The following is a 24,611-nucleotide window of genomic DNA, read 5'->3' as shown; positions in this document are numbered from 1 at the left end:
GAGGCTGAGGTGAGCGGATCACCTGAGGTCGGGAGTTCAAGACCAGCCTGACCAACATGGAGAAACCCCATGAGCCACGCTGGTCTCAAAAAAAAATCGAAACACAAAAAAAAACACCACACACACACACACACACAGCTACAAAATTAGGTGGGTGTGGTGGCGCATGCCTGTAGTCCCAGGTACTCAGGAGGCTGAGACAGGAGAATCGCTTGAACCCGGGAGGCGGAGGTTGTGGTGAGCTGAGATCATGCCAGCCTGGGCACCAAGAGTGAAACTCCGTCTCAAAAAAAAAAAAAAAGAAGAAGAAAACACACTTCCAACATAGAGCTTACATCTGTTAGTTTGGTTCCCTCTGAGAAAACACTTTGGTGCTGTATTTTTAAGTTTTTATTACTGTCTTTTGAAATAAATTCATCTTAGTAAATACCTAGTCAAGTTATCTTCAATATTAAAAAAATAAAGGTTGTTGAGCTTAGTTATTTTTATAATAAGAATAAGAAAAAAGAATTGGGCTTGTCTCAGCAAAGTAAGAATCAGACTTCTGCATAGGGATAAGTGGGGAATACCATTCAGCGTTTGCAAAAAAAAAAAAAAAAAAAAAAAATGAAGTGCAATCAAACCTGTGATTTAAAAAAATAATTTTAGCAATTTCCCCTAAAGTTCTGTAAGATATAATTTAAATATGAAAATTCTCTCATTCTAGAGTCTTAACTATTTTTATACCACTGAGCATTATGAAGTGTGTCCCATGTGTCCCTAATTTTGTAAAACGTTTGAGAGTGTGACGGAAAGAGACGGGTTCAGGTCCTCATTCCTCATTTTGCTTCTATCTGAATTCACATATATGGGTTACTTGTCTTCTCTGGTGCTTGCGTTCTTATCTGTAAAATGAAGGAACTGAACAAGATGACCCCAAAGGTCCTTTCCAAGTTGAAACATTTTGTGCTTCTCTGTGATTTTTATAATTTAATGCTTGACATATGTTTTATAGAATAAAACAGCATTTTCCGCCAACTTTTCAAACATTCCTTTTAATACATACCCTCCCTCCTCTTTGATTATTTCCTTCCAATTCCTATAAAGATTGACAGTTTGAGAACTAAGAGAAGGTAGGTGACTCTAAAATGTACTTACGGGTCTGAACGCTGTTTTTTTACATCCGCTGCTGCTAAGTCCTTACACTGGGCCACAAAAACATGCAGCTCCTTCAGTGACTCCACATATTCAATTGCAAACTGAATATTTCCTTTAACTTCCAGATTTCCAAAGTCTCCACTATAAACACTCATCACACTGCCACTCACCTGAAAGCATCAGAAATGCATAGTGTTTGTCTCTATCTTGTTCTTAAACCTAACACAAGGATCATGGATATAATCCTTACTGGCATTATTTCTTTAGCTTGCTTATAAAAGCAGTTAATTCAATATAGCATAAAGACATATCTATAAAGACAACCTGACATGATATACATGACTAGAGTTTTTTGTTTCATTTTGTTTTTGAGATAAGAGTCTTGCTCTGTTGCCCCGGCTGGAGTGCAGTGGCTTCATCTCGGCTCACTGCAACCTCTGCCTCCCAGGTTCAGGCAATTCTCCTGACTCAGCCTACCAAGCAGCTGGGATTACAGGCGTGTGCCACCATGCCCGGCTAATTTTTGTATTTTTTATAGTAGAGACAGGGTTTCACCATGTTGGCCAGGCTGGTCTCAAACTCCTGACCTCAGGTAATTCGCCCGCCTCGGCCTCCCAAAGTGCTGGGATTACAGACGTGAGCCACTGCACTCAGCCGTATCTCCAATTTTCTAGATGACTGAATAAATCAATTTTAGGTTGTAAATTTATGAGGGCAGTTGTGGAAAAAAAAAAAAAGGTATCCTTCAAAATGACCTTTTTGAAAGGTATTACTAAATTCTATATATTTTTAGTAGAGATGGGGTTTCACCAGGTTAGCCAGGCTGGTCTCGAACTCCTGAGCTCAAGTAATCTGCCCACCTTGGCCTCCCAAAGTGTTGGAATTACAGGCGTGAGCCACAGCGCCCAGCCGACTAATGTTTTTAAAAAATTTTCCCCGTAAGACATAGATGAAAAGTGAAATGCAATGTTATTTAGATGCTGGCTCATTTCAAAGCAGGGTGATTTTATGCTAGGTGGCATTCAAAGGCATCCATTTTCAGGCATGCTTAATATTTAAAATCCGAAAGAAAGAAGATGTGAGAAAACCCAGACACTCTAATCACAGTGACACACTGCTGTATCAAATTTCCAAGGCACTAACAAGGAATTTTACCATGTTAACCATCCACTGAATCTAGGAAAATGCTTACTGAGCCATGCGCTTTTAGAGGTCAGAAAGGGTAGAAAATGGATGATTGATGAAAGAAGTTTAAAACCTTCCCAAAGGCAGATGTTAGATTTTTATCAGCAGAAACTCAATTTAAATAGGTTTTTAAAAAAGGTTTCAGTAACACAAGGCTAGCAAGAATTTAAGTACAACTTAAATTTATCATTTGTTTAGCATACTTGGTAAAATATATGTATGTGTATGCATATCTGATACTCAGATAAGTGTATGTGGATATATTTACATATATTTTTACATACATACTACATGCACACACAACTTCACCTTATGCAAGAAGTTCTATGTAAAGTCAAATTAGATTCCCTTAAATCAAATCTGAGTAACTACACTTAAGGATCTTTCCTTTTAAAATGCTGCTCAGATGCCTTCTAAAAGGCAAAGAATTACCTCTCATATTCTTTCATGTCAACTGGCATATTGATTCATCAGGATTACTAAAAGAGAGGTACAATTCTATGAAGCATATCTGATACAAGCAGGTTTTACCATAGTTACCCCATTTGTTGCACAGAAAAATTTAGTGGTTCATCTTCTTGGCAATTTAAGTTTATTTGTGAAGTACTTATATCAACAACAACAAAAAAAACCCCAAACATTTATTTATGATGAATATGAACCACTTTAGTCAAAAAAAAAAAAAAATAGATGTAGCTAGCCAGAAGCTAAGTATGGATTAGAGAAACTGCTTGTGCCCTGAGAAATACAGGAGTAGGCTGTTTTACAATGAGCATGAGCATGTCAGAGCAAAGTTCAGAGATGCGGAGAGATATTAACATGGAGCCTTTGTTTACATACAGAAGACAAGGACGTCATGCCAGAGGAGCTGCTAAGATTGGTTAAAGAGCTCGGGCTCTTCTTGTGTCTGCTGAGCTGGTAACTGCTTTCTGATGCTGTATCTGTTTCTCTGTCATCACTCTACAAAACAGCATATAATATGCACAATATTTAAATTCAGAATGAGTCAAGATCAGAATCTCTGTTTAGGCAAAGATGGTATTTTGGTATCCCACTGACATTTCTGCAAGGTCAAAGGATGCTAGTGCTAATTGCCAGGGTATGGGATTCAGGATGGAGTGGGTGCTCTGCCTGACCTCACCTAAGGAGGAAGGCAGTGCTTAGCTACCAAAACAACAAAGTGATTTTTTTTACCTACAAAGTAGTCTCTCCCAAAGTGCTACAGAAGACAGCACTATTGCGTGCTTTCTTGCCACTCTTTTAATATTATATATTTATTTGCCTGGGGAACTCTATTGGTATATATGAGAAATTAACTTTACCCAGATAATAAAAAGATTTACTGTTAAAAACAAAACATCATATTTAATTCCTCTTGTTATTAGCATAGCCCGTAACTTCTCTAAAAATCAAATCTTTTACTTGAGACACTATTAAACTAGGAAAAAAGAAATGCTAGTCTGATCTGTTTCAACTCAAGGCCATATATATATTTTTTAATTTTTAAAAATTTTAAACTTCCCCTTACATATTCCTATGTGTTATTGTGCTTATCTTTTTGTTGCTAGAGGGAAGTATATTAAATTATACATTCTAACCACATTAGATTTTAACACATTTAAAAAAAGGAAGATACAGGTACTTATTTTAAATATGTCCCAGGAAGTATTTACCTGGGAAAAGAAAGAAAAGTTACAGTAACAAATTTTGTTATATTTGAATCTAAAGTTTATTAAATAGTAGCTTTAAAAATTTATGATTCAGAGTGAGCTCCTTTTAGGGTTAGAGAGCTTATGGAACAGTTCAGTGGCACCAGGGGTTAAGGGACACCTTTATGGAGTGGTTAGTTCATGCCAGCATATTCCAGGACCATGCAATTATGCATCAATATAATGGATGCCAATTCTAACGCAGATTAATAAAGGAGTTAAAGAAAACCAAAATTAATGCTTTACATGGATAAGAATCCTTTCTCAAGGATTAAAACAATTCATATCTTTTAAATGTCTCTGTTGTCACACTCTCTCCCCACATGCTGAGAGTCATTTCCCTCTATTTTAGCGCCTACTACATTCTACCTAGTATATCAGATCATTAGTGAATTATTGGAAGAACAGAACTCTGCCTTGTTGATCTGGAATGGTGTTTTACACGTAACTGGCACTCAAAAAATGTGACTGATGATAAGTCTCAAAGGGAACAGATGAGCAAGGCCTGATTGCATTTCCACTTTCCTTAATACCCAATTCAACTCATACCCCACGTAAAATGACACAGCTTAATTCTGGCATCTCTGATACACAAACCTAAATGATTTGAACTCTCTTCTGTGTGGAGCTATGAGACAACAGGTTAAAATTGAAGGAAGAACAAAAATTAACCAGGAACTTATATAATTTGCCTCATACACACACATACACACACACATACACACACACACACTTTTTTTTTTTTTTAACTAGAGTCTCACTCTATCACCTAGGCTGGAGTGCAGTGGCACGATCTCGGCTCACTACAACCTCTGCCTCCCGGGTTCAAGCAATTCCCCTGCCTTACTCTCTCGAGTAGCTGGGATTATAGACATGAGCTGTGACACTCAGCTAATATTTTGTATTTTTAGTATAGACAGGGTTTTGCTATGTTGGCCAGGCTGGTCTCAAACTCCTGGGCCTCAAGTGATCTGCCCGTCTCAGTCTCCCAAAGTGCCAGGATTACAGGCATGAGCCACCATGTCCGGCCTCATATTATTATATGGTTGAACTGCATGGCATGCCTACTGCTGGCTTCTAGCTAATGAATTACTTTCAAAGAATGAGTGATTCTTTCCAAAGGAAACTGTAACATGTGCTCTTAACCACAGGCAAGAGCTGAATATTGGCAGATACAGTTCATCAAAGGCCCAAGAATGGACAAAAGGATGCCCAGGCCAGTGACAGAATATAATTTATGTGTTGCCCAGAGCTTTCCTCAACATTCCATCTACTAAGAGAATGCTTGATAAGGAAGCCTTTTATTTCACCGTTAGAAATCAGACCAAAACTACGAACAGTAGCAGCTAACATTTGCCAGGTACTCGTTATATGCCAGGCACTGTGCTGTGTGTTTTCCCTGCATTATCCTACTGATACCCCACAACCTCATGTGGTAGGTACAAGAAAACCAGACTCAGGGAAGGTACTGAATGTGTCCATGATCACACAGAAAATTAGTATCATAACTAGGACTGGGGATATCTGGCTCCAAAGCTCAGGCTCCTAACTACCTGACTGCAAGAACATGGAATCTTAATTAAGTCAAAGGACCTGAGTTAAAGTCCTAGATCTACTCCTCAGTAGCAATTGGATTTGGGGTAAGTTGTTTAACCTCTCTGGGGCCCTTTCTTCGTTTGTAAAATGAAGAAAATAATCCTTACCACATATAGTTAGTAAGAGTTAGATGAATAGGTACCTGGCACATACTAGGTACTCAATGAATAGTAAATTATAGTCATGCACTTTCTTAAGACCATATAGTATATAGTATAGTCGTTAACAGCACGCAAGTTAGATCTGTGCTCCAGGCCTGGTTGAACCCCCTTCTAGCTGAGTGAGGTTAATCTCCCTTAGTCTCAGTTTCCTCACCTGTAATGTGTGGGGATAATGATGGTGCCTACCTCTTAGGGTTGTTGAAGGATTAAATGATACATGTAAAGTGCCTGGCACCCAATAAATACTCCTTAAAGCTTGCTGTGTCATTGTTACTTTATTAACAAACACTTTCAAGCCAGTCATACTGCCTAAATTAAGTTTTCACAAATCAAGTCTACTCCAAACTACAGAGGGATAATCAGTTCATATACCTTCCTGGATTTCTTTTTTTTTTTTTTTTTTTTTGAGATGGAGTCTCGCGCTGTCGCCCAGGCTGGAGTGCTGTGGCCGGATCTCAGCTCACTGCAAGCTCCGCCTCCCGGGTTTGCGCCATTCTCCTACCTCAGCCTCCCAAGTAGCTGGGACTACAGGCGCCCACCACCTCACCTGGCTATTTTTTTGTATTTTTTAGTAGAGACGGGGTTTCACCGTGTTAGCCAGGATGGTCTCGATCTCCTGACCTCGTGATCCGCCCGTCTCGGCCTCCCAAAGTGCTGGGATTACAGGCCCTTCCTGGATTTCTTATTTTGTACTTGCTTTGAAACAAAATCACATTCCCAAATCTATGCAATTTGACTTCACTAACCAAAAGGAGTTACTGTTTGAGTCAAATGAGATGCGCCTTTCCCTGTTCCAGGATCAACAACCCTACTTCTATTGACTTGAAAGGCAAGGGTCAGTCCTTCTGACCTCTTTGGTCTCTGCCACAGTGGAATACAAACACATCAACGTTGGCATAGCAATTCCAACCCTCTGTCTCAATTTTTCTGACGGTACAAAAGACAAACTTGCCTCATCTTGGAGAAATGCTGGAACAGACTTGCTCATCCTTTTGAGTTTGTCAGGGTGAGAAAATGGATTATCAGGTGGTGTAGGCACTGTGGAAACTAAACAGCAGCATTTCCATTTCAAAATTATTCTTACAATTGTCGGAAAACATTACACATTAATTGAAAACATACTTTTATTTAAGCTATGAACAAACATGTTTTTGTAAAAAAGTTAAAGGCACAGTAGTTCGCATGCACAGGATCATGAGATAAGCAACATGCAGTTTTTATAAATTATACATAGAGAAAACTAGCAAGGAGTTGAACCAAATACAAAACAAAGTTAATTTTTAAAACACTAGTTTTTATTGAACTGGAGCTGAACTTGAATTAAAATATACTGTCAGTGTGAATTGGTTTAACTTATTTTTTCACATCAGAGCTTCATACCACAAGGTCTGTATTTGATTGGTTCATCTCCTTGAGAGATATTACTAACACACTGCAGGCTGAAAAACTATTTCATCTGGACATCTTCAATCAAGATTTTTGTACACAACTCAATAATAAAAGTGTTCTGGTTGTTGAGTGTCTCAGAGTAGATGTGTTTAGTGAGCATGAGGATTACTTTTCTGATAGTGTTTTTCACTCAGAATTATAAAATAAACATTATTTTTTGAAAATATAACTTATTTAGATACCTCATTGATTCAGAATTTTCAATATCCCAAGGCCAAGTTAGAATGGTTAAAGTTAGGGTACTCTAAGAATTTAATAAGAAAATGTAGCACATGTCTTCTTTCTGATATAGAAAGTATATGTGTAGAAGGTACAAGAAGAGGATAAATTACAATCCTGATTTGCATATACCTAGTTAGAAAACTATTTTCTTCTTTGTCTAAGAATCACAACATCTAAGCTTTTCTTATGATGAATCATAGTTCTTATAATGATTAAGTTAATATTTTCCAAGGCACTTAGTGCCTACCACAAAGTAAGCTCTATATAAGTATTTTCTAATCAAATAAATATCATATGATAAAGAATCTTAAATTATATTTTGAATGAAACAAATACATTGACTTCATCATTAAAAGAGATATTAAGAAAATAGATAAAAATCAAATTATATTTCTATACATAACACAAAAGACTCAAATTCATCCTTAAACATCAGTTAAATTCATCTTTAAAGAAATCTAATGAAGGAAAAACTGAAAATTTAGCTACACATACTAAAGATATCCTTGCTCACATAACAATTTTCACCTATCCTTAGGCTCCCATAGATAAATGCACATCAAAATGTATTTATGGTGTCTCACTAAAATGACACCTACTTTAATCACTTCCCATTAAACAATAGTGTGTGTGTATTAGGGAGAGTTATACTGGTAGCAGTGTAAGATTAGGTCCCACAATATGGTCCAATGAGAATGCAAAAAATGTTTTGTTATAACATTGCACCCTACTATTTTCAAAGTATATTGCTGGATGATGCTATGAAGGTCAAATTCAATTATATCCACTACTCAAATGTAATCAATTTTAGATTCATGGGCTTTCGGCATTTGTGTTTGGATCAAGTATTTGATTTTTGTGGTAAGAATATACTCTTTACCAGTGAAAAGGCACTAACAGTCATTTTGGAAAATATCACTAAAAAGGACAAATTAATTTACCCAGAATTCAGCACAGGATTAGTCTATTTGCCTTGACCAATAAACTAAGCCAATTAGGAGATCATGAATAAAGATACAGATATTTAGGCATGTATGTCTATGTATGTTTTGCTTTTACTCCTCAGACTAAATTTTGAACAAAACATAGCAAGATAAAATAAGATGCTCAAACTTAACTATGTCCTAGTTCAAAAGTAACTGGAAAAGCCCCTTTACCTAACACCCCTTAAGGGCAGAAGGCTTGTTTCCTCTGCAGCAGTCAGACAGAGAGCACATACTCACAAGAGCTGAAGCCTGGACTGTCTTCTTTCCTAGGCAGTTCTTAAGAATTTGTCAAGTCATGTGCCAAAGCTCAGCACCTTCACTGCTGGCAGGAGGACCTCATGAGCAAAGTTTCAGGTTTCCCACTACATGTCACTGACTTTTAGCCATCAGCACATTGGTTTTCTATCTAATGGCTCCTCCATTTAGCTGCTTTCCTCATTAAGCCCTATTAGCATATCCAAAGACTGTTGGGAAATTATTATTTAAAATATTGTGGCCCTGAAGGTAGACATGTGTATCATTATCTTCATACCCCCAGTGCCTAGGGTTTATGAAACAGAGTGAAACCGAGAAGCTAACAAGTCATACACACACACACACACACACACACACACACACACTGCTGCATGCTTTACTAGGCCGTGTGAGCACTTTTTAAATGTGTTATTTGTCCTTAAGATAGTAGTCACAGCTAAGTAGAGTAATCTTAAGATTGAACATAAAAGAGCAAGCAAACATTATATTTGCTTGATGGTAGACATTAATTAGTAGACAGGCATTAGTCACCACAGGTATACATTTACTTCTTAGATTCACGTGTTCACTTGGTTTATACTTAGAACATTTACCATTCAAGTCAGTTTTGCACCTCAGAGTTTAAACCCTGGGCATAATAAGATTGGTTTTTATGGATATGGAGAGAAGCACATACTCTAACTTCCTTTCATAGGTCCAAATAAGTTATAAATTACTTCCATCTACAGTTTTGTATAGAGGCCACAAGAGATCCAACACTCAAAATCATACTGCAACATAAAAACCAAATGAAATCAGAAGGTGCCAACTTGCTTTTAAGCAGAGATTCAAACGGCATAGAGACTGACAAAAGCACAATAATATCAGCAATAACATATATGCATATATATTTATATACAACTCTCCCTCAGTGGAACCACAAATCATTCTTTCCACACAGACAATAGTAAAATGTTTTTAATAAAACCCTTATCATAATGAAATAGTTTTGTAAGCTGCAGGAGTTTAGTGCCAATAATAAATGCTGTGTTATTAATGGGGTTAGTTATTTCACTATATTTAATACTATATAAAGTGGAATGTTTAGTCATTTGTGAGAAAGATCCTGCTACTCACTTCTTGGTATGCATTCATTTGTATCTGGCTCCTGATCTGCTTTCTCATCTACTCAGGAGGGCAACATTGAGAATAAATACCATTTTAACAGAAAGATTAGAGAGACATGAAAGTAAAGCTCAAATGTCAGTTTCACAACTGAGACAGCAGAATACATCTGACAGGTTTTCATCTTGATTTCATTCACTCCTCAGTGTGACTCTTCTTCATTAGCCTCTTTAAGGTCTCCTGTTCAACTAAAAATCTGGGATCCAACACAGGAGATATGGAGCATCCTTCCTGTAATTCACTAGACCACAGCATGGAAAATGGGAAGGAGCACTGAACTAGGAGTAATGAAACTGAGATTCTATTTCCTGCCCTCCCAATGACTGACTAGCTATAGGATCTTAGAAAAGTCACTTAATTTCTCTGAGTTTTTCTTATCAGCAAAATGAAGATAAAAATCCCTGCCCCATCAACTTCAGTGAGGTGGTTGTAAATATAAAATGAGAAAGATAAAACTATTACATAAAAGTAAAGAATGACCTTTATGGAGCTCTGTTGCTGCATTTATATGGGAAAGTTCAGTGAGTACACATTTTTATGATTATAGTGAGGGCAATTTAACAACAAACAAACAAAATCCAGCATGCAAATACAAATTATACATTTGCATAAATTCTTCACTATAAAAATCAGACTCATTTCTGTCTCTCCCTCAACCAAGGCACCATTATACTATTCATCTTATAACAAAGCCAAGTAATACCTGATCTATTGACAAGTTTCAAGATCTTCTGGCTCCATTATATTCAGAATCAACTTCACCCTCTGTCTATATTTAGTTATTTATATAAGCAGAGGCAAGATTTCCCACCCTTGTTCTGGGACTCTTTCCTTTGAACTTAAGATTTTACCAGTTGCGCCCAGAGAGATCTAAATGCTGGGACTTGAGAATCAAACAGAAGAATAACTTAACCCAGGAATTCACTCCACTATTCCTGCCTTTACAACGAGTTCTGCAAGTCAGAGTAGCAAAAATCAGCTCATATCCAAAGAAATACAATTTTCTATTTATAGAAATCCTTGCTTCACAAGGGTCTCTGATGAGATCCTCATGACAGTATCAGCAGCAGAAGCCTTAAGAATACAAACTATATTAAATGTACCAAATGAGAACTGTTTTATAGTAACTTAGGTACTATTCACCACATAGTGGCAAATGACGTTCTTCTATTTACCCAACAGCTGCGTCCCAGAGACTGCCCAAAGCACCCCAGAAGTTAATACACAGACAGACATGCAAATACATAAAGATATTTACCATCTTCAGCACTACGCACTAATTCTTCTGGCTGATTATCTACTTTTGCTTGATCTGTTCAGAAGAAATTAACAAATGGTTAATATGGCTGACCCTTGCAGAGAAAAGAACAATGAGATTGTCCCTGGAAGCCCCCGGAGTTGGAAGCAATTAGTCAAGATGCAATGAGGGGTGCAACCAAGATGTCTTCCCCAAAATACTTTCTCTTTAGATTAGCTACTTGAGCCAGTGCCATAGCGGGAGCTCCCATTTCAGCCCGGATGCAGCTCACATCACTGCTGCACACAGACTCCCAAGGGTTAGAGGGTTAGTTCAGAGCAAGCAATCGGCCAGCAGCAGGAGAAAGCACGGGGCTGCAACAGCCTCTCTATTCTTCTGTAAAGGGTATGATGCTAGCCATGACTAACACCTTCCCAAACCCATGGTCATTAACAAATATTTGTGTGTGTGCATCATCATTCGCGTATGCCTCTGGGAGGTTTGCCTGGGAAGTCAACTGAAGAGATGTAACTGGGGACCAGCTGCTAAGTGGAATCTTGGCAGGCTAGTGTGAGAGTGGGTATCGGTATTTGGAAGGAAGCGTGCAGGAATACCCGTCAGCTGATGGTGATTTTTTTTTAACCCTATACATTCCTGAGTACTTTAAAGCTGCACCATGGAAATAGCCCCATGTTTCACAGGCAAGACGTTTGCTAAATTGGACAATTGTTCTGAGTTTTGTTTTGTTTTGTTTTTTTGTTTTTTTCTTTTTCTCAGGGCCCATCACCAACATAAGGAAGAACAATCACGGCTATCCAACAAAGGATTCGACTCGCCTTCTCTGGAAGCATTCAGGCGGATATGGGGGTTGGCCGCCTGTTGAGGAGGCTTTAGAGGGAATTCCTGCACTGAGGGGGAGGTTAAAATGGGTGATTTTTAAGATCCCTTCTAACCCTCAGATTCCAAGATCCTTGGGATAGTTAGGACTACATTCCAAATTGGGAATACTGTCTTCAAATCCCTGGGAATCTGTGAATTTTAGGAAATGTTTGGTGGAGTGGCTTTTTCTTTTCTTTTTTTCCTTCTTAAATTCTGACTTTTTATTCTTAATTACAAATGCACAAAAAATATTCTAAACATAACAATGGCCAATTATCAATCATATGAGTTTGGCAGTGGTTAACTTTTCACTTGATAATTTTTCTTATGACCATCTGCAATCCTAGAGGTGGATTTTAGCTTGAAAATAGCAAGAACAAAACCCCAAGAAGTCATGGTTTTAGTCCATTTGTCCAGCACACAACTCTCTTGATATATTATGCTTTCTGTTAGTACTCAAGAAATCCTTCACCATTAAAGCAGCTGCCAGTGGGGAATAGTGTACCTAAAGTCTTCCATGTTAAGTAGTTTTGGGCTTATAGTTCCAATATCTAAAAGAAATGTGAACAGAATAGAAGGGATAAAAGAGAAAGGAAAGTCCTTGAAGCCAGGGACTAATTCAACTCCGTATCATGCAAAATTCAATGGACATCCAACGCCGTCATATATAACGTGGTCCCTTCATAAATGTTCTTGATAATAGCCTGTTAATTTTGAGTCCCTGATCTTCTGTGTAATACTAAACAGGTCATTTCACATTTCTGAGCTTCATTTTCCTCATCTTTAAATTTGGATAACAATAATTCACCTCTCATAGGGTTGCTTGTGCTGGTTGAATGAGATAATACATGTAAAATTATTAGGTACATTTTGGCAAATTATATTCAATAAATGTTAGTTATGACTATTTTCACGAATCCTACTAGCTACCACAGTCCTTTCAAACTCAGCGTACTTGAGAAACACTTAAACTGGGATTCTTCAATTAAAGGAAACCTAGTGTTTTAGTAACCAAATGTAATATATTATTTTATAAGCAAAGTTCCAGCCACTTTAGGTTGAGCCTCTTCAGCGCACTTTGGAAAGGTTATTTTCATCTGTTAATGGCCCCCATTAGGGGTTGCAGTGCACAACAGCATGCAGTGAGGCTACAGGAGAGCACATAGGCATTTTTAAGCTTAGATGGGGCATGAACAGTGAGGCGAACTTTATTCTCACTTGATGAATCTGATGAAATGTCTTCTAGACTTTTGGAAGGCATTTTCCTAGCGGCACTCCTTTCCAAAGTTTTCAAAACAGGACTGGGTTCTTCTTTTGAACCTGTTATAAAACAAAATCGATGAACACTGCACAATATCAAAAAAAACAACCCTCTAACATATGGACATAGAAATGGTAGGTTGAAAAGAGACATTATGCTATCAGTTTCTCTACTTTAAGAGGCACTTATTTCACAGAAGAAAATAAAATTTCTCCACTATTAATATGCTCTTAAAAATAATTTACTGGTCAAGAAATATTTGCAAATGTAAACCATATAGAAACAAGATTACCACATTAATAGAAATGTGATCTCTCAGTTGTTTACTCTTATTTTAGACATATGATTTGTCCTATGCTAGACATTGACTCTTCCCATTTAACATTCTAGCTTTTGAAGACAACCATGAAATACTTCTAGGAGCATTAATAAAATTAATTCAAAACCGTAGAAGGCAGGATTCAGATGTTTAACATCTGTGTATAATTGGGTACACATATTATCCAGATATTCTCCAGATCGAAGGTTGTAGACTTTCTGGGTTTCATGATCTAGTATAATTTCCAATGAAATGTTGGGAAATAACATGGGAGGGAGGCCTCTATCATTTACTAATGCCATTATTTTATAAAAGGAATGGCTCCATCATGAATAAGCCTAAGTACTGACATTTATTACTGTTGTATTCTCAGTGCCTAGAACAGTGGCTGGAAATAAACACTTCAAAATATTTGCTGAATCAATGAGTGATTCGATAAAGGAATCCATCAATTTAAGAAGCACTTCTCTAGACAATAATTTCCTGAAATACATTCCAGTTCTGCCTGGTACATTCCATGGCAAATGGATTCTAAGACTAATTAGATTTGGATGTTCTCTGTTCAAATTTGAAATGTTCCTTACTGCAGACCTTCTCTGTGCATAATGGCCCAGCATTTCCAAAAGTATTTGACTACTGAACCTTTAATTTTTCCCAAAGGAGCATATTGAGGTATGGCTTAGTTAAGCGCTCAGTCACAAGTCAAAGGTGTTAGCTTGCTCCCCAAAATTACAGTACCCTTATAGTAGGTTTCTCTTCATTTTTCACCCCACCCCTACTGCAGTTTGCTTTAAAATAGTAACTTGGGTTAGAGTATATAAACCTAAATTAAAATCATGACTATATCATTTTATACTTCTTAATTGGCTTGTAATTCTAAAATGTCTTCTCTGGACTCTGTTTAGGTAATTTTTTTTTTTTTTTTTCTTTTTTGAGATGAAGTCTCACTCTGTAGCCCAGGCTAGAGTGCAGTGGTGTGATCTTGGCTCACTGCAAGCTCCGCCTCCTGGGTTCACGCTATTCTCCTGCCTCAGCCTCCCAAGTAGCTGGGACTACAGCCGCTGCCACCACGCCTGGCTAATTTTTTGTATTTTTTAGTAGAGATGGGGTTTCACTGTGTTAGCCAGGATGGTCTTGATCTCCTGACCTCATGATCCACCTGCCTTGGCCTCCCAAAGTGCTGGGATTACAGGTGTGAGCCACCATGTCCAGCCTAGGTGACTATTTAACATTGCTTTTTTAGATAGGCTTTTTACTACTCGGTCAGTTATGCTGGGATACACATTAGATGATAGTCTCTAACATAATTGCGAATTTGCAGGCACTCCTCCTACTGTGGCTCAGTTTATGCTAGCAACTCATGGGAAGTTTAGTAAGAGCCTACTTCAACAAGTTTAATATGCTGGCTTTATTCTTGCATATGTCCGGTTTTAGAGACTGATACTTCAATTTTTTTTTTTTTTATTAACAACAAAATTTGTTAGAGGGGCTTCAACCTGACTGAATAGGATTAAAGGTGGATTCTTTGGTCAGTGTTCAAGAAGAAACCCTATAGCTACTTACAAAAGAATCCACACCTCCAAGTAAGCGACTCAGTAAAGCTTATCTATTTTCACTGGAACTAAAGGGAGCTAAACAAATGACAAATTCTACTAAACTACAAGGAAGGCAATCAACAGCAGTTGTGTAACTTTGGTTAAAATGTCCCAGCCAGAAAACATTCTCTATCATTTCATCATTTTAATCAGGTAGCTTCTCATTCCTATTTGCTCTGGGGTTTCTCTGCTAAAATGTCCACATGTTGATTAAATAGGAAACTGAGATAAGCCCTATGTTTTACAGCCTGGCCACCAAAACCAGTGCCCCCACATCCATGTAGATGAATGTGGAGATCGATTCAGATCATCAACTTAGCCAAGGCTGGAGCGAAAGAAATGTACCTCGCCAGGCAATGCCCTTAGGTGGCATCAGGTGAGTCATCTGGCCAAAGTCATACTCTAGAAAGGGAAGATTGTACAGATAATTGAAAATGAGAGGGAGAAAGTGGCAACAAAAACACCACAGCACAAGGTATCTGAAGGAAGGAAAGTTCCAGCCTTGTATTTTGTCCCTGGTATTTAGCCACCACTGTGGTAAGATATTGCTCCTAAATGGGAAATTTGTGTCCATCTGTGGCACTTTCTTGCCACAAATCTTACTAGACTTCTATAAAGATTGCCAATTAAGGAAGAAATTCTAAATATTTCCAGGAGGAAAACTAGCTTAAATGTAGTAAAGATACTTTCTAAACACAAAAAGTTATTTAAAAAGTATTTTTTGAAACCTAAAAATTCTATAGGTAGATTAATGAAAAGTCAACTCAGACTCTGAAACAGCCTTATAGGAAAGCTGTTTTATGTAATGCTTTTGATTAAAAAATATAAATAATTTTTTTAATTAAAAAAGGCTCAGGAACACAGAAGTGGTAAGAAGAATTTAACACTATTTAAGAATATCAAATTAATCCCAATTTAAAAAAATCATCCTTTACATCAGCATTCCATAAAGCAGACTCATTGTGAGTTAAACATTTTTAAATGCTCACTGAAAGGATTTCTCCAGCTCTCTGCATTAGAACTGGTGTTTCCATCTGAAAACTCAGACTCAGAGAAACCTTCTTTTTCTTCCTCTTTCTCTTGTTTCTTATATGGCGATGCTAGAATCAATTCAACTTTACTTGTTTTTGTAGAGTTTTCTTTGTTCATCAGGAGAGGAATGGGTTGCCTATTTCTGGACACACTAATTGCTTCAGAAGCCCCTCCAAAGCCAGGTTCCTGAAAAGTCCCTTGTCGCCCTGCAACCCCACTTTCACTGTCCCTGTCCACTGGGGGGTTTACAGTGTTAATGGTCCCGATTTCATGAGCCACATAAAGTTGTGGGGTTCTAGGGATCTCAACTCCACTTTTGGAACCACAAAAATCTACCAATAAATCAGTCATATGTACGTCTCCTCCCAACTTTTTATTACATTGGTTGACTTGAGATTCCAAACCACTACTTTTAGCCTTCATTTCAGAGGTCTGTGAGGCTGCCCCGTAAAAATGGGGCACTGCCCCTAAGAACCTGGTCTGCTCTGACTGTGAGGACTCCTTCTTGTGCATTTCTTCTCTCACTGACACCTGGGGCTGATAAGGAGGAGCTTCAGTTATTTCTTTAAGAAGTTTCTCAAAACCAGCATCAAAAGCACTCTCAGTTATTAATGGAGCCTCAGCCTTTTCTACTGTTTCTTTTAATTCCTCAGGATGGAATTCAGAAGTGGCTTGCTTGGGCTCCTTTGTACTACCTATTAACTTTGATGCAGAAAGATTCCCTGTATGGCTTTCATATTTTAAGGGGAAGGTTTCAGTTGCTTCCTTCAGTAGTTTTTCTAAGCCAGCACTGAATTCGAGGAACTCTGATTTGGGTTGAATAATTGTTTCCCTCACAATTTCTTCCACTTCCTGAGGTAAGCCTTTGCCATATTGAGCAACAGTGGAACCAAATGAGCTAAGTGTCTGGTCTGATAGAAAGATTTGGGCAGCTAAATAAGATCCAAGTTCATGAGTTTTATCAGGAACTACATTGGAGGAATAAAAATCCTTCCTGTCTGGAACTATGGTGTCCATCATAGCCCATGGTGATATCACTCCTGGCGGATTTAGGGGGCTACCTAATGCCTGTACTGCTTCAGGAAATTCTGGGTTCACTTCTCCAGGACGTACTTCCCTTCCAGCTGGATAACTTAACCATACTTCTCTATGCAGCTTCTGTAATGCAGCATTTACATCATTCAACACAGGTCTGGGTGGAAGAACGACTTTCTCTACAGGCTCTGAAATTTCCGTTTGAGAAGGGTGTGCCCTAGCCTGGGGAACAAGATGAGCATCTTGGGGAAAAAGCATATCGTGGGGAGGGTTGGCCACATCCCCAAAAGAACCCTTTCTGGAAAGCTGGGAAGGTGGATCCAATGGATAAGAATCTTCTGCAGCCATCTGAATCAAATTCTCTGTGTTTAGCTGGCACTCACCACTTTCAGCTTTCTTGGGGACAGCTGTATTTCCAAAAGTTTCATCTCTCTCTGGAAAAGGAGCTAGTATTTCTCTCTTATCAGCTGAAGTATTGTGACTCTGTTCTATCCCTTTTCCAAAAAATCTTCCTTCTTCCGGCTTAGAGTTGGTTCCAGTGATAACGGGCGCCAACTTGGTTTGCAAGGGAGAGGGTGAAGTTCCAGTTGCTTCCTTCAGGAGTTTGTCTAGACTAGCAGTCAAAGAGTTCCGTTTAACCTTTGGAGGAACTACTGTTTTGTCAACATGCTCATTAATGATCTTCTCAGGTCCTTTGACTTCTTCCTCGGTATCAGCAAAATCTGTTTTTTGACGCCATGTCCTATTTTCAGAAACACCTGGCTCAAGCACTTGTTTTCCATGAACTTTTCCACCAGAGGGTTGAATTGCTGGTGTTGAGGCTTCTGAAAGCAGTTTCTGCAAGCTGTCATTAAAAGTGTCTTTGTAGTCTTTAGACAAAACATTGGTTTTTACTATGGATTCTTGAATCTCTTGGTCTGAGTAATCCTTTTCTTCCTTAAACACTGGAGTAACAATCCCTTCCATATTCTTTTCCATGTTTTCCTTTGATGACTCATTTCCTCGCAACTGATGAGTACACTTTCTAAGCGGACTCAAAGGAAATGTGGTTTCATCTGGTAGCACCTGGAGTATGCCCTTTGAATTTAATTTGTCCATTTCCTCTCTTCCCATAACTTTTTTTGGGCTTAGAAGCACCTCTGCTTCATGAGTATTTTTACCTGATAATTTAATGTCACTTAATTCCTTGTGTTTCTGCCTATTAAAAGGTGCAGAATTTTTTTGGCTTGCTGTGGTAATATTCTTGTCATTATTCTTACTGTTTAAATTAGCTTCTAAGTCCCAAAACTTTCTCAAATTCTCAAACTGAGAGGGATTATAGACCTGTTCCACATTGGGTTCATCCATTCTTTCTTTTAGGGACATAACTTTAAAGTTGGCATTTGATTCACGAACTAGAGGTCTGTCTTTCTCCAAAGGAACATGTCGTTCACTCCCAACATTTGAGGGACGTTGCAGTGCTGGTAAAGTAAGGTTTCTTCGAGAAGGCAAACTGTCTGCCACTGGTGATCTTTTTATAGGCTCATTTTTCTTATTCTGAAACAGAGACACTTTATCTGATTCCTCAGCTGAAAGATAGTTTCTGGATGGATCTGATATTTGTGGCTTGGTCTCTTTAGATTTATTTGAGGAATAAGAATTGGAGAGCTGGGATGCTTGATCATCCTCATCTAGGACCACTTGTTTGGGAATGACCTGATTATATTCACTCTGGTCTGTAGATAAACTGTCCATAGATGATACACCCTGTGACTTCTGCACAGGCTGATATGCTTTAGCAGAAGGTTGTTCCTGGCTACATGAAGATGTGGGTTCTTCATGAGTTATCTTAGCAGCAGCTTTCTCTCCTTCCCAAAAGGATATTCTGTCACTCACTCTTTTGTATTTCTCTCTCTGCACTTGGTTCTTGGGAACCTCATCAGCTTCTTGCTGGAAATGGACCTCAGGCTTCTTCCAAGGAGAGCCGTTGTTGGCAACCCCAGGTGTTGACTTAATATTCTCTGGCTCTAAGGAAGCTTTCAGGATATAGGTATTTCCTCCTTTGCTCTTTCTCTCTGCTTTCATGTTATCTTTCAAATCTGGTTCTTTGACAATTGTTGAAGAGTCAAAATTCACTTCTGAGTGTCCTCTATTTTCTTCATGAGCATGAAACTTGGGTTCTTCTTCACCCAAGTTGCCAATATTATTAGTGTTGCATGGAACTTGGTTTTCTGCATCAGATTCCTTGAGAATATTGTAGGAATAGTTCCTTTTTGGAGGAGATACCCCGTTCCCTTTTCCTATGCTTTTTGAATCTTGGCTATAGTCCATATTTTTGCTCCTTTGACTTGGGGTGCCATAGCTTTCAAATGGCAATATACATGGGCCTTCCTTTGGGGCACCTTGTTGGGACAAATTCATGAATTTGGATTTGATGTTCACATTAGCATCTTGGCAACTTTCAGAAACCAGCATATCTCCCTCTACTTGGAATGTTGAATCAGATCTCACAGGCTTCGATTCAATTTTGCTGGATGATAGGTTCTTCGAGCCATTTTCTTTTAAAGTAGTGTCATCTGTCACCAAGTCAATAGCAACCTGTGATTTTGAGTCTGTTTTTTCTTTGGACTCTATTCCTCGGGGATGTTGGAGGAATGACTTATTGTCATCTGAATAAGAACTTCGGTTAAACCAGTCTAGAACTTTAAATATGGAATCATCAGTTGACTTCTGTATCTCAGTGGCATATGGACTAGAACGTGAAGATGTCTTAGCTTTTAGAGCCGGGACAGGAGGGGGCTTACCTTGCTGATGGTCTCTAGAACTGCCACCTGGCACCTGAGACGGCTCAGGCTCAACACAATGAGACAGTTCATCTGCAACATAGAAATACTTTTCTAAATAAAAAAAGAGCATGCTTTAAGAACTGTTAATCATTCACATCATCTTTATAAAAGCACTTTGTATTTGCACTTTCTATACCAATAGCTGTTTATAACAGCATTTTTCAGGGGTTAAAATGTAAGTTGTCCTAATTAAGGTATTCTACCAAAGGTGCCCTATGATAGTAAAGGAAAGGAATTGTAGAAACCAGGAAGTACAGGGTACGGACCTAACTGAAAAATTTCTTTGAAGTTCCTGGTTTATTTTAAAAATACATGTTAATTTTGCATTCTGTGTCATGTTACATTTTATTTTATTATTATTTTTTGAGATGGAGTCTTACTCTGCTGCCCAGGCCAGAGTGCAGTGGCAGGATCTCGGCTCACTGCAACCTCCTCCTCCCAGGCTCAAGCGATTCTTCTGCCTCAGCCTCCCAAATAACTGGGATTACCGACACACACCACCAGTCCCAGCTAATTTTTGTATTTTTAGTAGAGACAGGGTTTCACCATATTGGCCAGGTTGGTCTCGAACTCCTGACCTCGTGATCCGCCCACCTCAGCCTCCCAAAGTGCTGGGATTACAGTCGTGAGCCACCACACCCAGCTCCATGTTACATTTTAAATGTTAATTTTCTCTTACTCTTAAATCTTTGTATAAAACTAACACTCCAGGAAGATACGCCATGCCGATTTTATGACTTCACCCATCCCCTGGCACATATCATAAACCCTGGAGGAGGCCTAAATTCAGGTTTGAGAAGCACAGACTTAAGTGATTTCAGGAGTTAGAAAAAGAACTTTTAAATAAGACTAAACAAGGAATTTTATCCACAATATTTAAATGGGACAATAAGGATATTTCCATTCCTGGGCCTTATTCCTGATGTATTGAATGTGAAGAATTTCTGGAGATTGGGCACAGTAATCTTTACTAACAGCTATTCTAGTGACTGTTTTGCATGCTGGAGTTTAAGAACTGTGTTTTCAAACCAACAAAGATCAAAAAGACAAAGAAGGGCATTACATAATGGTAAAGGAATCAACGCAACAAGGAGTGCTAACTATCCTAAATATATATGCATCTGATACAGGAGCACCCAGATTCATAAAGCAAGTTCTTAGAGACCTACAAAGAGACTTAGACTCCCACACAATAATAGTGGGAGACTTTAACACCTCACTGTGATACAGAAAATTAACAAGGATATTCAGGATTTGAACTAAGCTCTGGACCAAGTGGACCTAATAGACATCTACAGAACTCTCCACCCCAAATCAACAGAATACACATTCTTCTCAGCACCACATCACACTTATTCTAAAATTGACCACACAATTGGAAGTAAAACAGTCCTCAGCAAATGCAAAAGAATGGAAATCATAACAAATAGTCTCTCAGGCCACAGTGCAATCAAATTAGAACTCAGGATTAAGAAACTCACTCTAAACAGCACAACTAAATGCAGACTGAACAACTTGCTCCTGAATGACTAATGGGTAAACAACGAAATGAAGGCAGAAATAAATAAGTTCTTTGAAACCAATGAGAATAAAGACACAGCATTCCTGAATCTCTGGGACACAGCTAACGCAGTGTTTAGAGGGAAATTTATAGCACTAAATGCCCACAGGAGAAAGCGGGAAAGATCTAAAATCGACACCCTAACATCACAATTAGAATAACTGGAAAAGCAAGAGCAAACAAATTCAAAAGCTAGCAGAAGACAAGAAATAACTAAAATCAGAACAGAACCGAAGGAGCTAGAGACATGAAAAACCCTTCAAAAAAATCAATGAATCCAGGAGCAGGTTCAGGTTTTTTGAAAAGATCGACAAAATAGATAGACCATTAGCCAGACTAATAAGAAAAGAGAGAAGAATCAAATAGACACAATAAAAAATGATAAAGGGGATATCACCACTGGTCCCACAGAAATACAAACCACCATTAGAGAATACTATAAAAACTTCTATGCAAATAAACTAGAAAATCTAGAAGAAATGGATAAATTCCTGGGCATGCACACCCTCCCAAGACTAAACCAGGAAGACACTGAATCCCTGAATAGACCAATAACAAGTTCAGAAATGGAAGCAGCAATTAACAGCCTACCAACCAACAAAAGCCCAGGACCAGATGGATTCACAGCCGAATTCTACCAGAGGTATAAAGAGAAACTGGTACCATTCCTTCTGAAACTATCCCAAAAAATAGAAAAAGAGGGACTCCTCCCTAATTCATTTTGTGACGCCAACATCAACCTGATACCAAAACCTAGAAGAGACAATACAAAAAAAGAAAACTTCAGACCAATATCCCTGACAAACATTGATGCAAAAATTCTCAATAAAATACTGGAAAACTGAATCTAGCAGCATATCAAAAAGCTTATCCAGGCCGGGCGCGGTGGCTCAAGCCTGTAATCCCAGCACTTTGGGAGGCCGAGGCGGGCGGATCACGAGGTCAGGAGATCGAGACCATCCTGGCTAACACGGTGAAACCCCGTCTCTACTAAAAAATACAAAAAACTAGCCGGGCGCGGTGGCGGGCGCCTGTAGTCCCAGCTACTCGGGAGGCTGAGGCAGGAGAATGGCGTGAACCCGGGAGGCGGAGCTTGCAGTGAGCTGAGATCCGGCCACTGCACTCCAGCCTGGGCGACAGAGCGAGACTCCGTCTCAAAAAAAAAAAAAAAAAAAAAAGCTTATCCACCATGATCAAGTGGGCTTCATCTCTGGGATGCAAGGTTGGTTCAACATACACAAATCAATAAACGTAATCCAGCATATAAACAGAACCAAAGACAAAAACCACATGATTATCTCAATAGATGCAGAAAAGGCCTTCGAAAAAATTCAACAGCGCTTCTTGCTAAAAACTCCCAATAAACTAGTTATCAGTGGAATGTATCTCAAAATAATAAAAGCTATTTATGACAAACCCATAGCCAATATCACACTGAATGGGCAAAAGCTGGAAGCATTCTCTTTGAAAGCCGGCACAAGACAAGGATGTCCTATCTCACCACTCCTATTCAACATAGTATTGGAAGTTCTGGCCAGGACAGTCAGGCAAGAGAAAGAAATAAACGGTATTCAAAGAGGAAGAGAGGATGTCAAATTGTCTCTTTTTGCAGATGACATGATTGTATATTTAGAAAACCTCATTGTCTCAGCCCAAAATCTCTTTAAGCTGATAAGCAACTTCAGCAAAGTCTCAGGATACCAAATCAATGTGCACAAAACACAAGCATTCCTATATACCAATAATAGAGAGCCAAATCGTGAGTGAACTCCCATTCACAATTGCTACAAAGAGAATAAAATACTTAAGAATACAATTTACAAGGGATGTGAAGGAGCTCTTCAAGGAGAACTACAAACCACTGCTCAAGTTATTAAGAGAGGACACAAACAAATGGAAAAACATTCCATGCCCATGGATAGGAAGAATCAATATCATGAAAATGGCCATACTGCCCAAAGTAATTTATAGATTCAATGCTATCCCCATCAAGCTACCACTGACTTTCATCACAGAATTACGAAAAACTTTAAATTTCATATGGAACCAAAAAAGAGGTTGCATAGCCAACACATTCCTAAGCAAAAAGAACAAAGCTGCAGGCATCATGCTACCTGACTTCAAACAATACTACAAGGCTACTGTAACCAAAACAGCATGGTACTGGTACCAAAACAGAGATATAGACCAATGGGACAGAAAAGAGGTCTCAGAAATAATGCCACACATCTGCAACCATCTGACCTTTGACAAACCTGACAAAAACAAGCAATGGGGGAAAGGATTCCCTATTTAATAAATGGTGTTGGGAAAACTGGCTAGCCATATGCAGAAAACTGACACTGGATCCCTTCCTTACACCTTATACAAAAATTAACCCAAGATGGATTAAATACTTAAACATAAGGCCTAAAACCATAAAAACCCTAGAAGAAAACCTAGGCAGTACCACTTAGGATATAGGCATAGGCAAAGACTTCATGACTAAAACACCAAAAGCAATGGCAACAAAAGTCAAAACTAACAAACAGGATCTAATTAAATTAAAGCGCTTCTGCACAGCAAAAGAAACTATCATCAGAGTGAACAGGCAACCTACAGAATGGGAGAAAATTTTTGCAATCTATCCATCTGACAAAGGGCTAATATCAGAATCTACAAGGAACTAAAACAAATTTACAAGAAAAAAAACAACCCCATCGAAAAGTAGGCGAAGGATATGAACAGACACTTCTCAAAAGAAGACATTTATGTGGCCAACAAAGATGATAAAAAGCTCATTATCACTGATCATTACAGAAATGCAAATCAAAACCACAATGAGATACCATCTCACGCCAGTTAGAATGGCAATCATTAAAAAGTCAGAAAACAACCGATGCTGGAGAGGATGTGGAGAAATAGGAACGCTTTTACATTGTTGGTGGGAGTGTAAATTAGTTCAACCATTGTGGAAGACAGTGTGGTGATTCCTCAAGGATCTAGAACCAGAAATACCATTTG

The 24,611-nt window shown here is 38.5% G+C and overlaps 1 protein-coding gene across 25 annotated transcripts in view; it reads right to left on the bottom strand.

Annotated features, from left to right (window-relative positions):
- SYTL2 (synaptotagmin like 2) overlaps positions 1 to 24,611 on the bottom strand; it is a 122,576-nt gene that overhangs the window by 14,124 nt on the left and 83,841 nt on the right. For 5 of the 25 annotated variants that reach the window (XM_009187049.4, XM_021926374.2, XM_021926375.2 and 2 more), the window contains 7 exons: positions 16,145 to 20,077; positions 13,199 to 13,300; positions 11,123 to 11,176; positions 9,817 to 9,864; positions 6,741 to 6,835; positions 3,163 to 3,282; positions 1,138 to 1,307 (listed from right to left, as the gene is read on the bottom strand). In XM_009187049.4, the coding sequence (XP_009185313.2) occupies positions 1,138 to 1,307; positions 3,163 to 3,282; positions 6,741 to 6,835; positions 9,817 to 9,864; positions 11,123 to 11,176; positions 13,199 to 13,300; positions 16,145 to 20,077 (4,522 nt within the window). Of the gene's footprint in view, positions 1 to 1,137; positions 1,308 to 3,162; positions 3,283 to 6,360; positions 6,836 to 9,816; positions 9,865 to 11,122; positions 11,177 to 13,198; positions 13,301 to 16,144; positions 20,078 to 24,611 lie in introns of those variants that run through there. The other 20 variants (XM_021926391.2, XM_031653069.1, XM_021926389.2 and 17 more) reach the window with 13 other exon arrangements.

This window comes from Papio anubis, chromosome 12 (assembly GCF_008728515.1).
Source record: "Papio anubis isolate 15944 chromosome 12, Panubis1.0, whole genome shotgun sequence".
Classification (NCBI taxonomy): Eukaryota; Metazoa; Chordata; class Mammalia; order Primates; family Cercopithecidae; genus Papio; species Papio anubis.
The sequence above is the reverse complement of the archived record's forward strand: the minus strand, read 5'-3'. Positions and strand labels throughout refer to the sequence as shown.